At 36.6% G+C, this 23932-nt stretch overlaps 1 protein-coding gene across 2 annotated transcripts; it reads left to right on the top strand.

The window, feature by feature from the left end:
• Window positions 1–12365: 12365 nt before the first annotated feature.
• On the top strand, window positions 12366–23354 carry LOC104099003 (uncharacterized). Of its 2 annotated transcripts, none has more exons than XM_009605866.4 (3): window positions 12366–12592; window positions 18841–19072; window positions 22829–23354. In XM_009605866.4, the coding sequence occupies exons 1-3, from the start codon at window positions 12480–12482 to the stop codon at window positions 23123–23125; spliced, it is 642 nt and encodes a 213-aa protein (XP_009604161.1). In that variant the 5' UTR covers window positions 12366–12479; the 3' UTR covers window positions 23126–23354. The 2 variants fall into 2 exon arrangements, with proteins under 2 accessions (XP_009604161.1, XP_070052413.1); XM_070196312.1 differs by having other exon boundaries at window positions 12430–12592; window positions 18494–19072.
• Window positions 23355–23932: the final 578 nt, after the last annotated feature.

The raw sequence follows: 23932 nt of genomic DNA, 5'->3' as shown, positions 1-23932 counted from the left end.
GACATTCAATATCACAACTGAACTTTCACACAAGTTTCAATTAGCTAAATGAACCTACACAAGGTCTCAAAATAACAATAGAAGTCTGATAACACCGAAGTCAACTCCCAGTCAAACATATGAACTCTCCAATTTTTACAATTGCTAATTTTTGACAAATAGAGCCAAAACCTTCTAGGAACATCCAAATTCAAGTCCGAACATATGCCTAAGCCCGAAATCACCATATGGACCTATTAAAACCATCAAATCCCAATTTCGAGATGTTTACTCAAAAGTCCACCTTGGTCAACTCTTCCAACTCAAAGCTTCCATATAGAGAATCACTCTAACAAATCAATCCTCAAACACTCGAAAATCAAAACCAACCATGCAAGCAAGTCATAATACACCATATGAATCCACCCATGTCTCAAATCATAAAATAAAATGTTATAACTCAAAACGATGGGTCATTACATTTTCCCTCACTTAAACATACGTTCATCCTCGAACGTGCCAAGAGTCATTCCAAAGTCATCCAATCACTGTATAAACTCATCACACATATACCCATGGGTGATCCCAGGTCACCACGGTCTATATAAGTCTATTAGCTTAACCTTGACTGAAAATTCTTTTTTCAAACTTAGCCCATAAATCTTAGAACTAATTTCCAACATCTGGAATTCCTTATAAGATCTGAATCTCGCATATGTACAATGTATCAATTCCCACAAGTTGTACCAAGTCATAAATGTACTCCCAATATATAATCACACAATGTACCGCATAACTTAATGCTCATAGCAATACTTTCCTACCACATTAATTGCCCATTACCAAACCTGGTACCAGTAACATACCTCATATCAAATAAAACCTTGCTCCAAACCTTCGCAACACTGCTAATGATAAAGAAACATGTAGAAATTCATAGCCACACATCAAATAAACAAGTTGTTGAGCTCTCTTGCCCGACAAGAACAACTACGAAACTCTAAGCTGACTAATGACATTCTTATCCATATTTGATTTCCAACTCTCACGTTCAAAAGACTGATACATCACTCATGCACAATCACCGCATGAGAAGTACTCCCATAAATCTTATGCATCGCATAACAGAACCTGAACCTCAATAGTCACTAACCATGCGATTCTGTAGTACCAATCAACATGCACAGATCATTACACAATGCATCTGATGCAACATACATCCTCCCCAGGTGATACAAGCTAGCATGCTCCTAAACATCTCAAATCTCCCATGTTGTCTAGAACTCCTGACCTTCCTTTCGAAACTAAACCGCAACCTTGTCCCTGCAATCCCAACCCATATAGCACACCGCATCTTTTATGCTATCATAAAAAAATGCGACAATCTTATTATTAACTCTGAATCACAAGTAGGATAGACACTACATCAACTAGAAACATTCAACTTAAATCAATCCAGAAGAACATACCAACACACAACAATCCTTCCATACCTCTAGAAGACATCAGTCTCAAGCCGTTGTCGAAACCATCATGAACTCTTCTAAATCCCTTCACACACAACTAAGCCATTAGAACTTAATCCCTCTGAATCAACCAAGTCACGTAGATTGTCAAACCCAAAAGTATTGACACAAAATACCTGCAAAGCCCTATCATACCAAAGGAACCGATCATTTCTATTACTATGCTGTTCCAAACCACTACTAAGCTGACCCCCATTCTTCTGATTCATCCAGTCTTGCCTTCAAGCTAACACCTCTCTTTACTAATACATTATGGTCCTCAATCAAAGCTCATTCCAAGTGACCATAACATGAAACCACATCGTGCCAAGACCCATAAGCCACTTTATTCCTTCTCTTGCACCCAATAGTACCACAAACCGAAATGCCCGCTCTGAAGAGACCTTCTATGAATATAAAGATGTTTCTTTCATCTCTCTAATACTGCAATATAGAATCAATAATGATATATAAATACTGTAAGTCTCAACACCTTACAATGCAAATCTCATATATTAGCCATACACAAATCCAAGAATCCTTAAATACCATATATGAATCTTGAACCTATTAGAACCTTCTCGAGAGTCATTCACCTTGCTCTAATATTCAATGCACAACCAATGTACGTCGAACCACTTGTGCTCCACTAGCACATGAATATCCAAAAAGAAGCAATCAAGCAATTCCTTTTCCTTGCACACTACACCCATAACAAATATCAAACCTAAATCATCATAAGATCTCCATAAACCCATAAAGCATAGTACATCATGAATCTAGCAATTTCTTTGCTTGAGTCACCCTCTTCAATTCATAATTAATCCACAAGCGTCTCTTAGTCTAGAAACTAATAGAACATATGACCATGCGATTCGATCGTCGATGGTATACTCCTCCACTTGGCTCGAAACCATAAAGCACATCATCTGTTAACCCACATTATTCTTCCTTCATAACTGCCATGATATTGCATTGTTATTCAACTAAATTTTTATAAGCTCATGTAGTACTTGTCATAAAACACTCCAAATCATCTACCAAGTGCATGTTTATCCTCGTGGCAGTTGTGCGAACTTCCTCAAGCGATCCGAACTGTAATCATGGAATGTACGTCCCATTGGATAGAAGGAAAACTCTTCATAGAAACCTCGTAAGAATCACACGACCTCATACCTTATTGCAGGAGATAACCCACATGCTTAATCTCAAACAGACATCTCTATATGACCCTACCATGGTCACAACCACTATGCAATCAATTAATCTCTCCTGAGTCTACATGTCAACAAGATATACAAATCCGGTTCATTCCTCAAATAAATAACTGAAAGATCCCCAACACATCTTTATCTTAAGATAATGCAACATATCAAGACAAAAATCAAGCACCCATAGCCATTTGCATCCCAAACAAATCCTCCCCGTGATATACAACTATATAGGCATAGCCTCAGTTACATAATACCCATAACATAACTATATATCCACTCACTAAGACATAAATCCCACCACTAGGGACACCACCGGACATAAGAGTCCAAGTCGCATACTCATACAACTGAATATGCTGAGCCCAAACTGCGGTCCAAACATGGCCTCAAGTCCTCCCAACTGTCCTACCTTCACAACACAGAAACAAATCTCACACCTTATCCACGACATCACAAGTCATCGGTGCACAACTGATATCGAGTGCTCAATATCACATACGATTGGATGGAATGAAATCAAAGGTATGAGATTCAAGCTGAATCAATGTCGCACGATAAGGAAAGAAAGAAGGTGAAGTTTCCTAGATGCCTTGTATCCTCTCGAAGATAATTATGGACATCATTGTACCGATCCTCAAGACTCTACTAGATACTTGCTCATGACCCATAGAACCTATGAACCTAAAGCTCTGATACCAACTTGTCATAATCCAAAATTCTACCAAGTCATGATGGCACCTAACCCAACCAACTAGGCAAGACAAGTAATGAATAATATGACTCAAATGAAAGATCATCAATAACATTAAACAAAATAGCTAAATGCCAAATAATTTTTCCAAGGATTGATAATACAAGTCATGAGTCACTAAGATTTAGATTTACAATGATGGTACAAAAAATAGATACAATATCTGTTTGGATATACATAAATAGAAGTACAAATCCTAAACTACCGAGAACAAGTGGTAGCTTATAGCTGGAATGCAGGTACATCTTTAATGCTAGCATTCGTCGTCCATAGCAGCTCAGCTCCAAGATCTGTATGCAAGGTATAGAAGTATAGTATGAGTAAAACCGACCCCATGTATATTGTGATGCGTCACATATTAGGCTTGGCTGTGTGTTGATGCAAGATGATAGGGTAATTGCCTACGCGCATCGGCAGTTAAAGGTTCATGAGAAGAATTACCCAGTTCACGACTTAGAGTTGGCGGCTATTTTTCATACATTAAAGATTTGGAGGCACTATCTGTACGATGTCCCATGTGAGGTCTATACCGACCACCGGAGTCTCCAACATCTGTTCAAGCAGAAGGACCTCAATTTGCAGCAGCGGAGATAGGAGTTGCTGAAAGACTATGATATCATTATTCTGTATAATCTCGGGAAGGCCAATATGGTGGCCGATGCCTTGAGTAGAACGACAGAGAGTATGGGCAGTTTGGCATATCTACCAGCATCAGAGAGGCCACTAGCCATGGATGTTCAGGCCTTGGCCAACCAGTTCGTGAGATTGGATATTTCGAAGCCCAGCCAGTTTCTTGCTTGTGTGGTGTCTCGGTCTTGTCTATTTGAGAGCATTAGAGAGTGTCAGTATGACAACCCCATTTGCTTGTCCTTAAGGACATGGTGCAGCACGGCGATGCCAAGAAGATTTCTATTGGAGATGATGGGGTGTTGCTGATGCAGGGCCGAATATGTTGTGTGAGTTGATCCTTGAGGAGGCCCACGGTTCGCAGTATTCCATTCATCCGGGTGCCGCTAAGATGTATCAGCATTTGTGGCAACACAATTGTTGGAGAAGAATGAAGAAATATATAGTGGAGTATGTGTCTCGATGCTTGAACTGTCAAGAGGTGAAGTACAAGAATCAGAGGTCGGGTTGTTTGCTTCAGAGTCTTGAGATTCTCGATTGGAAGTGGGAGCTTATTACCATGAATTTCGTTGTTGGGCTCCCATGGACTTTGAAGAAATTCGATGCAGTGTGGGTTATTGTGGATAGGCTTACCAAGTCGGCATATTTCATTCCGGTAGTGACTACCTATTCTTCGGAGCAGCTGGCTCAGATCTATATCCATGAGGTTGTTCATCTCCATGGTGTGTCGGTGTCCATTATATTCGATCAAGGCACGCAGTTCACATCGCATTTTCGGAGAGCTGAGCAGTGTGAGTTAGGCACACGAGTTGAGTTGAGTACATCATTTCACCCGCAGACGGATGGACAATCCGAGCTCACAATTCAGATCTTGGAGGATATGCTACAACATGTGTTATAGATTTTGGGGGTTCATGTGATCTGTTCCTATCGCTTGTAGAGTTCGCCTACGATAACAACTACCAATCGAGTATCCAAATGGCTCCTTGTGAGGTCTTATATGGGAGGCGGTGTCGTTCCCCAGTTGGTTGGTTTGATCTGGGAGAGGCTAGGTTGTTGGGCACTGATTTAGTTCGAGATGCCTAGGAGAAAGTCAAGTTGATTTAGGATCGGCTTCATATAGCACAGTCTAGACAAAAATGTTATGCTGATGGGAGGGCTCTTGATGTAGCATCTACAGTGAGAGAGAGGGTTTTGCTGCGGGTTTCACCCTTGAAGGGTGTGATGAGGTTCGGGAAGAAGGGAAAGTTGAGCCCCAGGTATATTGGTCATTTTGAGATCCTTGAGAGACTTAGTGAGGTGTCCTACAAGCTTGCATTGCCACCCAGCTTATCGGCAGTTCACCCGGTGTTCCATGTCTCCATGCTCCAGAAGTATTATGGTGATCCATCCCATGTATTAGATTTCAGGTCAGTACAATTGAACAAGGATTTGACTTATGTTGAGGATCCGGTGGCCATCTTGGATAGGCAGGTCCGAAGTTGAGGTCAAAGAACATTGCTTCAGTGATGGTTCAATGGAGGGGTCATCCGGTCGACGAGGCAACCTGGGAGTGTGTACACGAGCTATATGTGGTATTTTGACCAGTTTAGACTTTTAGACTTCTTCCATGCATTTAATTTAATTTGTTATAACATGTTACATTTTTTATGGTTAAATTTCCTCCCACATGCTCTAATTGACGTTGTTAGCATTTGTTCTATCCTTTGTTGTTATAATTGCTCTTATATGCTTCAGTTGAAGTTGCTACCTCTCTTATTGTCTTTTTAACCCTTTATTGTTCAATTACTCTTACTTGAAGTTGAAATTTCGTGGAATATCTTCTTGTTGGGTTATTAATGTTGAAGCTGCGAAAGCAATTATCACATTGAGGTTGAAGTTGTTAATTTTTGAGATATCTTTCCTTGTTGAGTATTCCTCATTCATTTTATTGTTATTGATATTCTTGTAGATATTGTGGTTGAGCCATGGGCTATATATTTTGGTAACATTGGTATTGTTGATTTCGGCAAGTGTTGTGGCATATGGACACATGTGGTGCAAGTTGATTATTGTGTTTTTACATTGATACACATGCGATGGTATAAGGATAGGGGTTGATACGCATGCAGTGAGATAAGGTAGGATTTTTACGCGTGTTGCTAGTAAGGGAATTACTTGAAGCCACATGGTGAGATAAGGGGGCTAAAACGCATGTAGCTATTTTAGAAAACTGTTTTAAAAAATAAATGCAAGGTTGACGTAGTGATATAAGAAAATATTGTGATTGCGATTGTTAAATGAGGTTATGAGGTGTGGTACCTCGATTGTGATTCTTGTTGTACATCCTATTTTAAAAAGGCTTGTTGGTTGAGCAGTTCTTGTTGTTTTCTCCATTGTCTTACTTGTAATTGTTCGTATTTGACTACTTGTTGCTTCATCATGTGTTCACTACTTGTTGCTTTTACCACTTAAATTTTCATTGTTAGCTTACATTATTGAAATGCCTATCTGTCATTTAATTCCTTGATTTCTATTATTAAACTATGCCATACTCTGTTCAGTTTTCTTATCCTAGTAGGTGTCTTGACCTGCCTTCGTCACTATTCTACCGAGGTTATGCTCCATACTTACTGGATACCGTTGTAGTGTATTCATACTATGCTTCTGCACATTTTTGTGCAGATCCAGGTATATCTACTCGTGCCGGACGCCGGTGATCGTACAGTTATTTCTGAGATTTCAAGGTATATCTACTCGACACTCGCAAGCCTCAGAGTCACCTTCTGCTATTTTCTTATTATTTTTATTCCTATTATCAAATAGTGTTGTATTAGAGATTTTCGTACCTTTCAATATAGCTTATAACTCAGTTCCACCGGTTTTGGGGATTTGTTGTTGATGTTCCATTTTTGGAGTTATTATGAGATTTATTGGTCTATTTTATTATCCTAGTTTATGTTAGTTCTGTTAAGCTATCAATGAATGTTAGGCTTATCTAGTTTTAGAGACTAGGTGCCATCACGACATCCTAAGGTGGGAAATCGGGATCGTGACACAGAAGATGAAGAAGAATGTATTGACGCATGTAGCACGGTGTTTGAATTGCCAAAATGTTAAATATGAGCACCAGAGATCGAGTGATTTGTTTCAGCAGATAAATATTTAGGAGTGGAAGTGGGAGCGCATCACTATGGACTTTATGGTAGGGTTGTCACGGACTTTGTGGAAGTTCGATGCCATTTAGGTGATTGTTGATAGATTGACCAAGTTCGATTACTTCATTCCTGTGTTGACTACCTACACTTTAGATAAGTTGGCTCAAATCTACATTCGGAGATTGTTCGTTTGCATGGTGTGCCCATTTCCATCATTTCAGACCGCGATGCGTATTTTACATCTCACTTCTGGAGAGCAGTTCAGTGCGAGTTAGGTACCCAGATGAAGCTTAATAAATATTTTCATTCGCAGACTGATGGCCAGTCTGAGCGGACTATTCAGATCCTTGAGTACATGTTACGAGCTTCTATGATTAATTTTGGTGGCCATTGGGGCCAATTCTTGCCATTTGCGGATTGGGTACAACAAACAGCTACCAATCCAATATTTAGATGGCACCGTATGAGGATTTATATGGTAGGCGGTGTCATTCTCTAATTGGTTGGTTTGAGCCTAGTAAGGCGAGGTTGATAAGTACATATTTGGTTCGAGATGCCTTGGATAAGGTGAGATTGATTCAGGATTGCCTTCGAACAATGCAGAGCAGACATAAGTGTTATGCGGACAAGAAGGTATTGATATGGTTTTTATGGAGGGTAAGAAGGTGTTGTTGAAAGTTTTTCCTACGAAGGGCATGATGAGATTTGGGAAGAAGGGCAGTTGAGCCCTAGGTTCATTGATCCGCTTGAGGTGTTAGAGAAGGTTGGTGATGCTTCTTATAGGCTTGTATTGCCTCCCAGCCTAGCAGGGATATATTTGGTACTTCACATTTTGATGCTTCAGAAGTATCATGAGGATAGGTCGCATGTATTGGACTTCATCACGGTGCAACTTGATGAGAATTTGACTTATGAGAAAGAGTCGGGCAGCTATTATAGACCGGCATGTTTGAAAGTTGAGATCTAAAGAAATTTCTTCCATGAACGTGCTTTGGAAAGGGAAACCGACTAAGTAAGCTACTTGGGAGTCCGAGTCCAATATGAGGAGTAGGTATCCGCACCTCTTGGCCAGTTTAGGTACTTTTCTATGTCTGTTCGAAAATAAATATTTTTTTTAGAGATGGAGAATGTAACGACCCGATAGGTCGTTTTGATTTCCAGAGCTCCGTTTTGTGATTTGAGACCATGAATAGTTTTGTTTCATGAGTTATAACTTGTGTGCATAGTTTATTTCATTTTTCAGAAAGTTTGAACTTGTTTTGGAAGAGATTCTAATTCTAGAGCCTAATTGTTGTTGGAGTTGTTAACAATCTTGGTAAATGACCTCGTATCGGTATTTTTACAATTTTGATAGGTTCGTATGATGATTTTGGACTTGTACATAGGTTTAGTTTGGGTCCTGGGTGACCCAACGTTTCAGCGCTTATGGTAGAAAGTTGGAAAAGTAAACTTTATAACTTTGAAATTTTGATTTGAAGGTTGATTCTTGATTTTGATGTTATATTTGATATTGTGTGCCCTCGATCAAGTTCGTATTAACTATATAGACTAGTTAGGATGATTGGACCGGGTCTCGGGGGGCCGGGTGAGTTTCGGGGTAATTTTCGGCCATTTTTACACTTATTGCATGAGCTGTTCAACTGCTGTGTTGCAGTGAATCGCGATTGCAATGAGGTCTACTGCGAACGCAAAGGATAGTTGGGCTCAGGGGAAAAAGTGTTCTCCGTGATTGCAAGGTGGGTGACCGCGATTGCGTATGGGTGAGCTGTGGTTCGGATTGAAACTAAAGAGATATGAAGTTGGTTTGTAGGAATATTGAAATCTAAATTGGAGATCAATGATGAAGGAGCAAAATTAACAATTATTAGTGATATGTAAAAGGTACTAGCTAACTAGTTATAAGATTTACATTCTCTTTGTTCATAAAAAAATAGTCTCTCTATTATTTGTTTAGTCTATTATTTTGCAGGGTTTGTATTCATTAGTTCAAGATTATCTTCCTGAATGTGAGCGTAGAATGTGTCTAATACATATTCTAGCTAACTGGCAACAGAAATAGAAGGGTATTCAGAGACGAAATAGATTTTGGAGTTGTGCAAGGTCAACCTATGAAGCTGAACTTAAAGCAAACTTGGACAATCTAAGTAAGCTAGGACACAAGATATGTGAAGACCTGGTAAGTTATAATCCTGAGAAATGGAGCAAAGCACTGTTTAGAACATCTTTCAAGTGTAACAGTGTAGATAATAATATGGCTGATAGCGTCAATGCTTGGGTTTTGGGTCCTAGGCACAAGACAATCATTACCATGCTTGAAGAAATTAGGACAAAGGTAATGAATAGGTTCACTAGAGTAAGGGCATTTGTAGATACTTGGAATGAAGGCATATCCCCAATGAAAATGATGGTATTGATTACAAATGTATAGAGATGAATGAGGTGCATAATACACTAGAATGGTGATGTTGGGTATGAAGTTAGGGAGTTACAGGGGTTAAACACATTGTCAAGTTGACTGAGGGAGAATGTAGTTCCAGAGCTTGGCAACTGAAAGGGATACCTTGTGCACATGATGTAGTAGCAATTCATCATAACAAACTTAATCCACTTGATTTCATTTGTGAATGACAAATGGTATAAGAAAGAGACCTACCTAAAAGCTTATTCTCAGTTATACAACCAATATCATGTATGGAGATGTGGCCTGAATCAACAAATGAAAATGTTGAACCACCTCCTGTTAGAATAATGCCTACAAGCCCCCCCTCCCCCCTCCAAAAAGAAAAGTTGTAAAGATAAAAAGTAGTGAAAAACTTACAAAGAGGATATATTAATGAGTTGCTCAATTCGTAAGTCAACATCTCATAATAGAAGAAGATGTCCAAACAAACCTCAAAGTTCTTTAGAGATACTTTCTGTCCACTTCACACTACTTTATTTCTGTTTTTATTTTTTTCATAGTATATTATCCACATCACATAAATAATGATATTTAACAATAATTATGTAATAAATGAACAACTAAATTTAGGTTACTGAAGTTACTATGATAGACTAGTGTCCTGTGTTGTTCAAGTTTCCTTTATGCAATTATGTGACCACTCAATTCTTTATTTTTGTACCCAAAGTGAAGAGGAGTTAAAGGGGGTTTCTTCAAAATTTGTTTTTGTATTGACAGCTTGACTGTAAATTATTAGTAGAGTAACTCGTATAAGATCTTGGTAAGTAAATTTCTTGGTTTGTTTCAGTAGGGCATAAGTATAATTAAATTACTAACTGTTTAGGAGAAGTAGATGAGTTTGACTATTTTGTAGTTTTGGACACTGTTTTGCTCTTATGAACTGATAAATCACATGTTATAATCAATGTTACCTCTGTGCACTTCACGCTACTTTATTTTTGTTTTTATTTTTTACATAGTATATTGGCACTGCTTTAACAATGTAATTTTTTTTCCTGCAAAATAGAGTGTCTCACTCACAAACATCAACCTCTAGGAAGAGATCAAAGGCTGACTCACAAGCATCTACTAGTAAGAAAAATGTTAAAAGCAAGGATGGTAGAGGAAGATGCAATGGCAAGATGGTGCAGAGCTCACGAACCTCAGATGTCCAGGAATCTCAAGTTTCAGTAGTCTCAAGCAAGCATCATAGATGCTCTTACTGTATTTAAGAGGCAAAATGTAGTGGGACATGAAGTGTTTGTCAGCAAAAGCGGCTTTAGATATGTTGAAGTAAGGAGCAGTTTGGTGTGCTAGTTTAAGGTTGAAGGCTTAGTTGTTTGATATCTCTTTTTTTTTTTACTTAATTTTCAGGAAGGGAGGTCTATTAGTAGGATAATCAAACACTAGAACAGTGAAAAGTTCAACTGCGATAACTAGTCTTCTTGGTGATAAACCAAGTACATGCCTAAAATGGAAGAGAAAGCAAGCAATCACAACTAGACAACTTCAACACAAAATTGCATTACTACAATATTTAAAGTCAAATTCACCAAAAGCTAGTGAAAAAACTGGAGGTGGTTGAGCTTCTGCACTACTCTATTCCGGTTGCGCGCTGATGTAAAATGATACTTTGATTGTGGTTTGAACAGTATTTTTGGGGGTGCAAGCTATGATGTAAACTATTAAACTTGTGCTGTTTCTATGATTTTGGGATGCAAGTTCTGATGTAAAACTGATTAATTCTAGGCATTTGAGCTCTAACTCAATGTGTTCTTTCTAGCTTTAATTGTGATTGTGCAACAGAAAATCATAATGAAAGCATGTACTCGTAATCAACATGAAACCAAATTCTTCAAATCACACAAAAGAAATGGATACAAAAACAGAAACCAAAAGAAAATCAGCCTCTCTAATTCTAGATACCACAAACAAAATTCCAAAACTTCATGGAGTAATTCTACCTAACAAAAAAAAGGTTCATGGTTACACAACACCCCCTGGATTTGAACAACCAAAAATATACATTGAAACATAAACTAATAATAAGCAACACCATCAAAATTTTTCTCTTTTTCAATTCTACCTTAAATTACATTTTATCCTTCTGTAAGCCAAGAATTAACGCCTTTGATTGGCTTGAAAATTTTGGATCGTACCATTGTGAAACCACAAACCACACGATCCTTAGCCAGAAAAATTTAATCAAATCATTAGGTAAAATAAAATCATGGCCAAAATATATCACATAACATATGATGATTTGAAAAATGATTATCCCATATTGTTTGCATCCAATAAAACGTCTTCGTGGATTAGCATTTGACATTGATGTTCTCAAAGATTTAGGCTGCCCACAACCATATAAGACATTAAACCTCATGCTCGACAAATACTCGAATGAGTGTTCCTTCTTTCAAATAAATTTGGGTAACAAATGAAGGACGGAAACGAGAAAGATAGATAAACTCAGAAATAACAAGAGAGAATTTGAGATGAATTCAAATAAAGAAATGGAGAAGAAAGATAAAAAATCGGAGAAGAACGATAAAAAATGAAGACGAAAGATTAAATATTAAATTTAAATATATAAAGAAAAAGATGAGAAAATAAAAGAATTTTTTTTTTTTTTTAAAAAAAGGGCTCTTTAGCTGTGAGACAGGTAATAGAAACATGTATTATGACAAATAAAATCCAACTTTATTTTGGCAAAAGCCAAACCGTCCTTACTATTAACTCTCAACTATATATTTTCTAGCTGTCTCAAAAAGCCCTCCACTCTTCATTGTCTCCTTCCATAGACTTTACTTCTTCTGCGAATTGGGAATGGCGAACGCTGCATCAGTTTCAACATCATCAAAAGGAAGATGGAGCAACCTCTCCAAATACGCTTCTAGAATTTATTTTGTCCTCATCTTCCTTCAGGTCCCTTTGTTCAGGTATTTCTGCAATTACATTAAAATAATAGCCTATTTTCCTAGATACTTACATATGCCATATTATTGTCATTCCAATGCAATAAGATACTATAAATCGATTTATGTACTGAGGAGTCGCGACTAAAGTTCGTGTCTATGTTAGATCTGGGTTCGTTGAATTAAATGAAGCTTCTTCTTTCCCTTTTTTTGTTGTCATAAGTGGTCGTTGATTGTAGTAGTTATAGTTGATGCTAATTTTGAATTGACTTGTGAGTATTTCCAGTTACTAAGTGTTTCCTAATTATCTTGCATTAATGTTATTGAATTTGGACTAACAAAGTCGTCTAGATCTTGATTTGGTACATTTATTATGGTAAGTCATGATTTATTTGTTTAGGCAAATCCAGGATATGAATATGGGTGCCACTGAACCCATTGACCACTTGAGTTAATGGGTATGAAATTTAATATTTGTATATATTTAGTAGAATTCTTAACACTTATACAGGGTCTGAGTCGAAGATACTGTGTTCAGCCGAGCCCATAGCTTATACTGTACATTAACCACTGATTTGCTTATGGGAAATAAATTGAGCTTCAAAGACATTATTTTGGTCTAGGTTAGTTATTGTTTATTTCTCCAAATTTATGGGGATTCTTAACAAAGTTAAGATTATTGAATTTCAATTATAACAAAAATATCTGGATTTAATAAGTGTTCTATGCATTTATTTATAGTTGATTGCTCCTATTGTCCCCGGACCCCACTTGTGGGAATACACTGGGATGTTGTTGTTGTTGTTGCTCTTATTGTCATTCCCATCAACTACGCTGTTAGAATTCAGCTCGTAGAATCTTTTGATGTAACTCCATAACTTTGGTAGAGAGACTATCTTAATTCGCAAGAGACTGTAAGTTAATCTGTCGAGGGGCAGAGGACAGAAATGAAATGGAATGTCTTAAAATGCTCCAGATTCAGTCTTCAGACAGTAGCACTTTAGCGGGTTGAATTCCCAGGAAGTCTTTTGCAGTTTGCAGTTAGATGTTAATTACCTGTTCAACTCATACTTTATTTGTGTTGCTAAATTTCCAAGTCGTGCATTAAGGACCACTATGGAGGGTACTGCTTGTCATCTTATTCATTCATGATATGCATGACAATTCTGATAATAATCCAGACTCTGATTGTATATTTCCACCACATCACACATACTGCAAGCATCTTGCTTATTGTAGAATTTTTTATGCTGTTGACCTGTTCATGCATCAACTTTAGAAGGCCAGGGAATTTAAGAAATTTCATAAAATCTAGGACAGGAAATGTGGCAAATTCTTAGTTGAATTCAAGCTTCAAGATATTAGCTCATTCCAAATTTTAAAATTTTTATGGCAATTGTCATTATATCCAACATGGAATGTATATTTAAATTGATATATTTATTTTTAATTGTATAGATATTTACCACTAATTCATTTGTACTAATCTAATTTAGTCTAAAATGATTAATTAACTCTAAATGAAATAAAAAATAAATAGATAAACCTAACCTCTGCATCTGGAGAAAACAAGCAATATTATCACTACAATCCTAACGTGTACTACAAAGTCACACCATAAATTGATATAGTAACATTCAAAAAATTTAGGAAAGGTTTAGGACTTCTTACCTAGTTCAAATAAGGAATGATTTGGTAAGAAGATTTTTAGTTTTTTTTTTCAAATCCCTAAATTGTTTTTTTGAAGGGCAAAGTCCTAAATTTTAGAGAAATAATTAAATGACAATCTGTTCAATGTGAAATCTATTTTGAAAGGATAAAAAATGCGAACGACATTTCGCTAACGGGCTTCATGTGTGTATATATATATATCGAGGATTTTACAGTTCTATAATTTATATGGGGCTTGTTCACAATCACATCTTTGCCTCTCATCTTACCAGTTTCTTCCCCCCTACCCAATCCCTGGAAGAAAAAGAAAAAAAGAAAAAAAGAAAAAAAGAGGCAAAACTTTTTCCTCTCATCTTAGCTAGCACAATTTCTTGGAGGCTTTCTTTTCTAGTCTTGCACTAGGAATGCTATGGTTAGCTTGAAAGATTAGGGTGATTCAGTTTTAGTATCTGTTTCCTCCACTTAGTTAATTATTTTGTCTTTTTTCAGACGTGGAAGGTTTTTTTGCCATTATGTTTTCTGGGAAAACTATCTAGAATTTTAGTACATTTGGACAGGGCAATAACAACAACAACAACCCAGTATAATCCCACTAGTAGGGTCTGCGGAGGGTAGTGTATACGCAGACCTTACCCATACCCTGGGGTAGGGTACGCAGACCTCCGATAGACCCTTGATTTCCTCTCTCCAAGAACTTCCCACCTTACTCTTGGGGTGACTCGAACTCACAACCTCTTGGTTGGAAGTGGAGGGTGCTCGCCACTAGAGCAACCCACTCTTATCTCATGATTAAATATATGAAAGCATCATTTGCCTCATGTATGGCAAAGAGTGAGACCTTTTTCCTCATTTTTTTTTTGATAACGCGGAGAGTGATACTGTAACACCACGGGGAGATGTCAAAGCTTAAAAGCTGCATGAACTAGCTAATCTCATCAACTTGTATTTGGGTCGTTTAGGCTAGAAGTTTCAATGACAAGGTTTAACCTTCTTAATTGAGAGATACTATTGTCATCTGAATTTCCTCGTGTGAGTGGTATCGCTGAACCATGTTTTGCTTAAACCTAAGATGAGGAAGTGAATTGGTAACCCACAGAATGTTTAAGCTCTGCATTCTTGCGCTCGAGTAGAGGTCTATTTGGATCATAGAAAGTGGCAATGCTCATATAGAAACTATTTTGAGTTTGGTTCCCGCTTAAGCTTTACCTTGTAAAAAAAAAAAGAGTTTGGTTCCCGTCTGTAATAGGTCTTGGACAAAATTGAAGCAACCTTATGTAAGTTTCAAAAATTCGACTTGCTTATTTTATGAGCTCGATGAGCAACTACAGTAAAAGAAACTAATGACCTTCATGGCTTTTGTAGGACCGAGTCTGGTTGGAAAGTTATCGATATGATTCTTTACCAGTTTTTATTTGATGAGAGATGCGAGTTTGTTTTGTTCACTTTATTCATTCGCCTCTATCAGAATAGTCGAAAGGAAAGAAGCTTTGATCCTTAGACTAGTGGCCAATTGGATTCGATCATTTTATTTGGATTGGATCTAATCAGGTTTTTAACTCCTTAAATGCGTACGAGCTCATATCCTCTATTAGTTAATCTTTTTCGTTATCTGCGCCTAACTATACCTGTGTAAAATGTTTAAAATCAAGAAAAAATCAATGTAGTTATAGAATAGAATACATCTGCATTCACAATAAGTTTAGATTCTTGAACTTTAGTGGAATAATGGAGAATATTCCATATTGTTGCATTTGAAAGCTGAGAATATCTTATACTTGAAATTATGGGATAATAACATACCTTGTTATGTGTAGAGTCATAGAGATCAATTACTTACCACATTATATGTGGTAGAAGTTTCTTATACAAGAGGAGCCCCTTTTGTACATCATTCAACAACGTCCATAAGAAGATTCCTTTCTAGTCCTCCTTTTTTCAAATGTTATTAGAATCTTTACAATCTTAGTAGGGACTTAAGTAGCTTTGCCTAATGGCGAGCGGCTTATGCTGTCTATCCAGTCAAAAGTTTTTTTTCTTGCCATAACTCTAATAGTACAATCTATTTTCTATGACTGCTCCAACAGCACCACGACTCCTTTCCGGTGACTGCCTTTTTCCAGTGATTGCTCCAATGGTACTGCTTTTTCTTTCTCTTCTGACTATTCTTTGCGCCTATTCCGACTTTTTGGCTGTTTGAGGTCACTTTTGTGGTCATTGTTTAGACAACATGTACCATATTCCAATTAACTGACACATTATTCTTTAGCATGCTAACACGTCATCCTCCAGTCAGCTGACACATTACCAATAACTTAGTGCCAGTCAATTGACATTAACATCGTCCAGTTAGTGTCATTTGCTGACATGTAACCGTTGTCGTCTGATGACATGTCAACTCCAATAAGCACCACTTATTAACAGTTTCCAGTCAACGCCACATGACTGCCCTACCATATGTGCCATTTTTCCATCGAGCACAACATACTTCTCCAATCAACATCTTTCCTGAGCAAAGTTATTGTCCAAAGACACATCACTGCTCTACTACTCTACTAGCAGCTCATTAACACCACATCACCATTCAGCAACTCGTTATGTTTCAGTCAACACCAAGTTGTCCAGTGACACGTCTCTCGCTCTTCTCTGGACTCAGCTTCACTTTATCTAACAACACGTCACTTTACCTTTAGTGCCTTAATAGCATCATGTCACTGTCCTCAACGTGTCATTTAGTCAGTGCAACGTCAATGCTATGTTTCCATTCAAGGACACGTCAATCTACCCCCCGGGCACCATGTCAGCGCCTAGCTGTCGGTCAATGATATGTCACTGTTTTATTCACGCAATGTCACGTAATCGAATAGTGACCTTTTTGGGCGCGCACAACTTGATTTCCCAGTTGAGGTTTGTTGACTCAAGTTGTTTCACCACCTTGAGTTTGAAGGGACATTTTGAATTTTGGTAAAAAAAAAGGTTATTAGTTATATGATAGAAAGTGTCTATTTTTGTCAATCCTTTTGTTCATTTTCTTTCTCTCTTACGGTTCTCTTCCTCTACTTTGTTTGACAAACTTACCATGCACATACCCGAGGGTGATCCCACATCACCCTAATCCATATAAGCCTGATGACATAACATAACTAAATAATAGTACCATTTTATGAATAACAAGAAAAAGTAGCACTTTATTTTGAAATAGTTTTAGTTGGAAGTAACATGTATGTATTGACAGGTGAGAATTACAATATCGTTTAATTGAACCACAGTAGAAGAATATGAGAGACTATTTATATAGGACATTGAAGAATATTCTATATCTAATACTAAGATAATTACTACCTTGTTAGACATTGAGAATAATTTACCATATAATAAATAGCCTTAAACTCCTATATAAGAAGTCCCTCTTATTTTTTTCTTTTTCTGATAGCGGTAGTATCCAGGCAAGCTTGTGTGCACCTCGACTATTCTATCTCACTAGCACATGTAGTGATTAACTCTCCCGATCAATGCTTAGGCAGATGGGAAGAAATCAACTAGTTGTTTTGCCTCTGTTGGGATTTCAACTTTGGTCTCCCAATTTTTTCATTCCACTTTATTGTTCGCTAGACCCCATCCTGGGGTGCTATAAGAAGTCGCTCTTGTGCTTCAGTAAACCATGCCAATAAGAAGTTTCCTCTTTTTCCTTCTTCTTTCGGACAACGCTTGTCATGCATGCTTGACCTTACTGTTATGGGCTGGTTGGCATTGTTACCAAAATAGTTCAACTCTAATATATGAAATGAGACTTATTATCATGGGGATGCAGTGGTGGGGACACCTTCAATCAAGTGTCATGTGATACCGTTTTGCAAAAAAAATTTGTGCATGTGTGCAAATAATATTTTTTCAAAAAAACAATAATGCAATAGACCGTCACTGCTTGAAAAATAATGTAAAGTAGACATCTTTGAGGTAGGAATTAAAGCCTTAGAACTGCACCGCCCTAGGCCCATACCTGTGTACAACTGGAACTGTGACGATAAATTTCGACATCGCTTGTGCAGATCTTGTATATGCCACTGTGGGGATGCTATTCTCAAGTTATAGGAGTCACAAACTTCGGTATTAATTAATTCATGTTGATCACCAAGAATCATGATGATAACAGTAGATAGTAAATTTCATGAAATAGTAGGGTCCACCAATACTCATCATATTCCATTTCGTGTAAATAATTTGCTGATTGATACGCAATCTTATATGAATTTGCAGATAATCCACCTAGGGAAAGTTGAGAGGTGACACTTTTTTGAAGGGGTTAGAGGAGTGACATGTTGCTCAGAAGCACAGAGATCAAACTGAGTAGTTGCATGGGTTAATTAGACTCATGAACATGCTTTCTGAAAATACAGAATGAAGAATGATAAAGTTCAGTCTTCATCTTTAAGTTTTTACTCTGATCATACAGATTAGTGTGACAAATTTTCTTCTCTTCTCCTTTGTAAAAGTTGTTCGGAGTGTTTAGCAGCTTTCACCATGTTTAGTAATTGTAAAAGAAACACGTTTTACAAGAATTCTCCTTATTGCTTACTCCTTTGGCTCTACCTGTCTTCCTTCAGGGTGCCATGCAGATCTGGTATGTGCTCAACACCTATGCAGGTCACGTCTTCCCAGTTGATTTCCAGTGAGATCTTTCCTCTACCATTAGTGAAGGCCATGCTCTATCCTGGTGCAGTTGCTAACGGCTTAATCACAAACAGGACTGTTCCAAGCTGGGATAATCTGCTTAACATCTACAACCTGACTGATGTGAAGAATGCATCAGCTGTAACTGACTTACAGCGCTTGGAGGTATGGCGTTAAATCTGTTTTTCTCTTTAAGATTGTGTTCTCCCCACACACGTGTGTGTATAAGTATAGATATAGATATAAGAGAGAGACACTAAACCTGAATATTAGAGGTACTTCTCTATATTGTGACTCATTCTTATTGAGTGTTTATATGATTTTTTTTTTGGTCTTGTTGATGCATTCAAGCAGGATGTCCGTGTTTAATATTTTGGACTTATGCTCGTCCATTTACACTCATTTGATACTATTTCCACATTTTTCTCAAAAGGTGGCATGGACCCACTTTTATATTAATACAGGTCAGACCATTTCCAAAGTAAAGTTTTTGTCCACTTTGGAGTCATTTTCATTAAAGCACCAAAACACACACAAAAAAAACTGCTACCCTCACTTTAGCACTAGGGCCTTCTAGGATACCTGAATCGGCGACAAAGGGAATACATTTTTTGGAAGTGGGGTGACGAGTAGAAAAGGATATCATTCTAGGTAGAACTTTTTTTCAGCAGTAGCTATGCAAAGAAAAGATCCGTTAAAATCTCTCACCTTATGCAAGTTCTCCGAAACTTGAGGTAATATCCAAAAATCTTTTTTGGGGTAGAAAGTTGATTCAGGGATGGAATTTTAAGAATGCCTTAACAAGCTTCATGATCTATTCTTGTGTAATGGAGATTTCTTGAAATGATTGATCATCCTTGGTACTGCTTTATAATGTAATCATCATGGCGTTTTAGTGGTGTGATATGGAAACTGCGGAACTGGGGCAATAGTCAGATCTTATAGTAGTCTTAATCTAATAATAATATGATTCTCAAGCTCAAATTCTGCTAATTTCCATCTTGGAATATTAACTTCAACATCTATATATAATAAAAGGAGAGGCAAAGACACGGAATTAAGCGAAGTGGCAGCATAATAAAAAGCCACTTTACAATTTTAGGGCAAAATAATAGTTATTCATAAGATTAAGTCAAGTGTCAAGATACTACAGAGCCACTTGATAATTTTTACAATTATTCATGAAAAATTTTAAACGCACAAAAAAAAAAAACCAAAATAAAATTATAAAGTCAATAAATAATATACAGAAGTATTATTTATAAATATAGACAAATTGAAGAATGTGAATAATAGAAGGCTTCTCTCTTTAGACTTTTGAACAAAATAATAATAGGCTTCTCTTTTTATACTTTTAATGAATTCAAAATTACAATTTAATTAAAAAATAAGGGTATTTTAATTATAAGTAAAATACTAAATGGGAAAAGTAATCAAATATAGTAGTAGAATAAAATGTACGAAAAGAGAAAATAAATATAATATTAGGATATTTATAACTTGAATTAATTGATAAAACTCTAAAAATCTATTGATAACTTTAGAAAATTAAAGAATTTTTAATAGTAGACAAAGATTTGATATTATTTCGATGAATTCTATGCCAAGTGTCAGTTTAAATTTTTAGGATAAAACTCCAACAAAAATTTCAAAATTATTTTATTATTAGAAGGTAGAAAATTAAAATAAAAAAATTAAACATGCCAATTTTAAAAAATATTAATATTTCCTCCCACGTTTAAGAAAAATTAATACTTCCTTTCGCATTTGTTTGGCAGTTTTTTTGATTTCTTTATTACATCTTTCAATGCTACAACAACAACAACAACAACAACCCAGTAAAATCCCACTAATGGGGTTTGGGGAGGGTAGTGTGTACGCAGACCTTACCCCTACCCCGAAGGAGTAGAGAGGCTGTTTCCGAAAGACCTTCGGCTCAAAAAAAAAAAAAGAAAAAAAAAAGACAAAAGGACAAAAGGGAGACAATATTAGTATCACAACAACAATCATAGGATAAATAAATAGGAACACCATGAAATGAAATCCAGAAGAAAGATGCAAAGCAAAGGGAGACAATATTAGTAAATATTAGTATCACCACAACAGTCATAAGAAAAATAGGAACACCATGAAATCTAGAAGAAAGATGCAAAGCAAAAGCGATAGCTAGTAAATAGGACATGCACTGAAAAGCGAAATAGTAAGCCACAACATTCCCACTAGCTATCTTAGACAAAAACCCTACATGGCTAGTCCCACCATGGTACGAAGAAAGGCACGACTCAACTACCTCCTAACCTACAACCCTAATACTCGACCTCCACATCTTCCTATCAAGTGTCATGTCCTCGGAAATCTGGAGCCTCGCCATATCCTGCCTGATCACTTCTCCCCAATACTTCTTAGGCCGCCCTCTACCTCTTCTCGTGCCCTCCGCAACCAGCTGCTTAGACCTCCGTACCGGAGCATTTGGGCTTCTCTTCTGAACATGTCCGAACCATCTAAGCCTCGCTTCCCGCATCTTGTCATCAATGGGAGCCACATGCACCACATCTTTCAATGCTAAAAGAAATTAATATTTTCTCCCACGTTTTCTTGTGCTGCAATTTGTAATTTATTTATATACTTAATATTTTTTTTTTTGGCACTCTACCTTCATTAGGTAGGGGTAAGGTCTACGTACAAATTACCCTTCCCAGACCCTACCTGTTGGGAATATACTGGGTCTGCTGTTGTTGTTGTACTTAATATTTGTTTTTACATAGAAACAAGATAAAAAAGAAGAAAAAAAATAAATGACCCGAAAATTCAACCCCACAACTGATGTCTTCTCAAATGTGGGTTTGGAACAACAATTCTAACCTGCCTCTATAATTGATGATTATTATCCACCTTCTCCTATGCAAATAATTATTTATGCAATTTTTTCTTTCAAGTATCCACATTAAGCCTAGTGGCAGCCTAATAATAAGTCACTTGTCATTGCTTAAGATAATTGGCAATATTAGGATAAGATAAATAAATAATTTAGTGTGGTTAATTTAGCTAATATGGTTGTGAAATGCGGCATTTCTAATTACATTAGACGTGGAATTTTTTTTTTAATTAATTTTTGTTGCTAAGTTATGTGGAAGTTTGATGTAATTTTGTAACTATCAACACTATTAATTATATTATAATTGATCTATTTTCATATTGTTGCACCAACATTTATCAGTGACGGGTTTATATAATAATGTTGTCTACTATTTCATGAAGAAAACAAAAGATGATAAATATTTTTAAATAATTTTAAATGCAATCTTTATCCTGATTTTTTTTTCAATTTCTTCAGGTACTTAAATAATAAAATTGTAATTCAAAAAATAATAGTAGAATTTGGATAGACTTGAATGTATAAATATCCAGTGCATTTACATGTTAATAATAATATCATTTACATGCTTCTTTGTGTATCGTATTTTTCAAGTAATTTTTTCTTATGAAAAATTATATTTAATATTCTCCGCGCAACGTGCGGGGTATGAATACTAGTTTCCTTGGAAGCAGTGGCATGTTCATTTTTGTTATTTTCTTTTTCTGGGTTCATTTTGGGGGTGTTTTATTAAGCTTCTCTAAACTGGCTAGTAGCTTCTGCAATCTTCAGGCTGTACGTTAAGTGCGCTTAAAAACATATACTTTTTCCTTTATCCTCCATTTATTATAATCAGCTAGAGGACCAGATAGTGATGCTTTAGTGGTCATGAAAATGATCCCATTTAAGCTATTTTTAGTTAATATATGTTATAACTAATGAAGTGTACATGCGACTGAATTTTTTAGAAAAAGAAGTAATAAATTGCCCATGTAACGGTGGTGGAATAATGAGGAGCTTATCTGACTTTTCTTCACATCTGCGATGATGTTCTTTTGTTTGATTAGGTTCTTGCTGGAAGCTATTTCTCTGTGGCTGGAGCTCTTATTGGTATTTTAAAACCTGGAAGGATGAGCATGTTTGGCACACTACTTGTTGTTTGGGGCCTTATTAAGGAAGGGATACTCAACAAGCCAACAAAAGTGGATCCTGCAAAAGCAGTGTATGTCTACCCAACAATGTTACTAGCCTTGGTTTGTTCTTTCATGTCTGTCAAGTATGATATAAAAAAAGTGACAAGAGGTGCCACTGCAAGACCTGTTGCAAAACCTCTCCAAAGTTCTTCAAAAGCTAAGCTTAAATGAGCATGACTTTTATGCTTTTGACGTGATACAAGCACACCATGCATATCCCCTCTTTTTGTCAGCGTAGTTCTTTACTGCTTATGCAGTGCCAGAGGTTTTATTCCTTTCTTTCGTTTTTCCTGGGAAATGTATGTTCGAATTGATGAAGCAAGTGTCTGGACCCTGTAATGTACTGTAATGTACTTGCTGTATTTCTGTAATACATATGAAGAAATTCAGAGGGTTTCTATGTGCTGCGGCCAAACGCACACGCAAGTATACGCGATCGACAAGTAATAAAGAGTGAGTAGAGTATCGTTCCCATGAGGATTTATGATTACTATCAATTAAATTAAACTAAAATAATTCATCTATTCAAGTGATTTTCTAAAGTGTAATTATTTAACTATAACTAATCTAGAGTAGTAAACTAAGAAAATATTCCAAGGCTATGGTTCAGCTAACAAACCTGTTGAGCCTTCAAGTTAATTTGTCTAATTAATTTAACTAGTTTATTGATTGACAAGGTTAATATTACTTGTGTCACGACCCCAAAATCCTACCTTAGGAATCGTGATGATACTTAATCTCTACAACTAAGTAAACCTATCACACATCTTTTGGCAGGATATAATAATTTAATATTAAATAAAATTGAGACAAATGGCCCGAAACGTAGACAATAACATAATACAGCTTTCGTAATCCCAAAACCTGGTAATACGAAGTCATAAGCTCTACGGAGAGTACACAAGATACTCCAAAATATATTATTGTTTTGGATTACAATTAAACAGTAGCATAAATGAAGTAAGAGGGTGCATGCGA

This window comes from Nicotiana tomentosiformis, chromosome 2 (genome assembly GCF_000390325.3).
Source record: "Nicotiana tomentosiformis chromosome 2, ASM39032v3, whole genome shotgun sequence".
Taxonomy (NCBI): domain Eukaryota; kingdom Viridiplantae; phylum Streptophyta; class Magnoliopsida; order Solanales; family Solanaceae; genus Nicotiana; species Nicotiana tomentosiformis.
Note: the sequence above shows the minus strand (reverse complement) of the source record. Positions and strands in the feature narration are given on the sequence as shown.

What these genes read in the sequence shown, in the direction of transcription:
- LOC104099003 (XM_009605866.4), top strand. Translation starts at nt 12,480, where the DNA reads ATGGCGAACGCTGCATCAGTTTCAACATCATCAAAAGGAAGATGGAGC. An exon ending in CTTCAGGTCCCTTTGTTCAG is followed by an intron (nt 12,593 to 18,840) that starts GTATTTCTGCAA and finishes GTCTTCCTTCAG; the next exon opens with GGTGCCATGCAGATCTGGTA. An exon ending in CTGACTTACAGCGCTTGGAG is followed by an intron (nt 19,073 to 22,828) that starts GTATGGCGTTAA and finishes TTGTTTGATTAG; the next exon opens with GTTCTTGCTGGAAGCTATTT.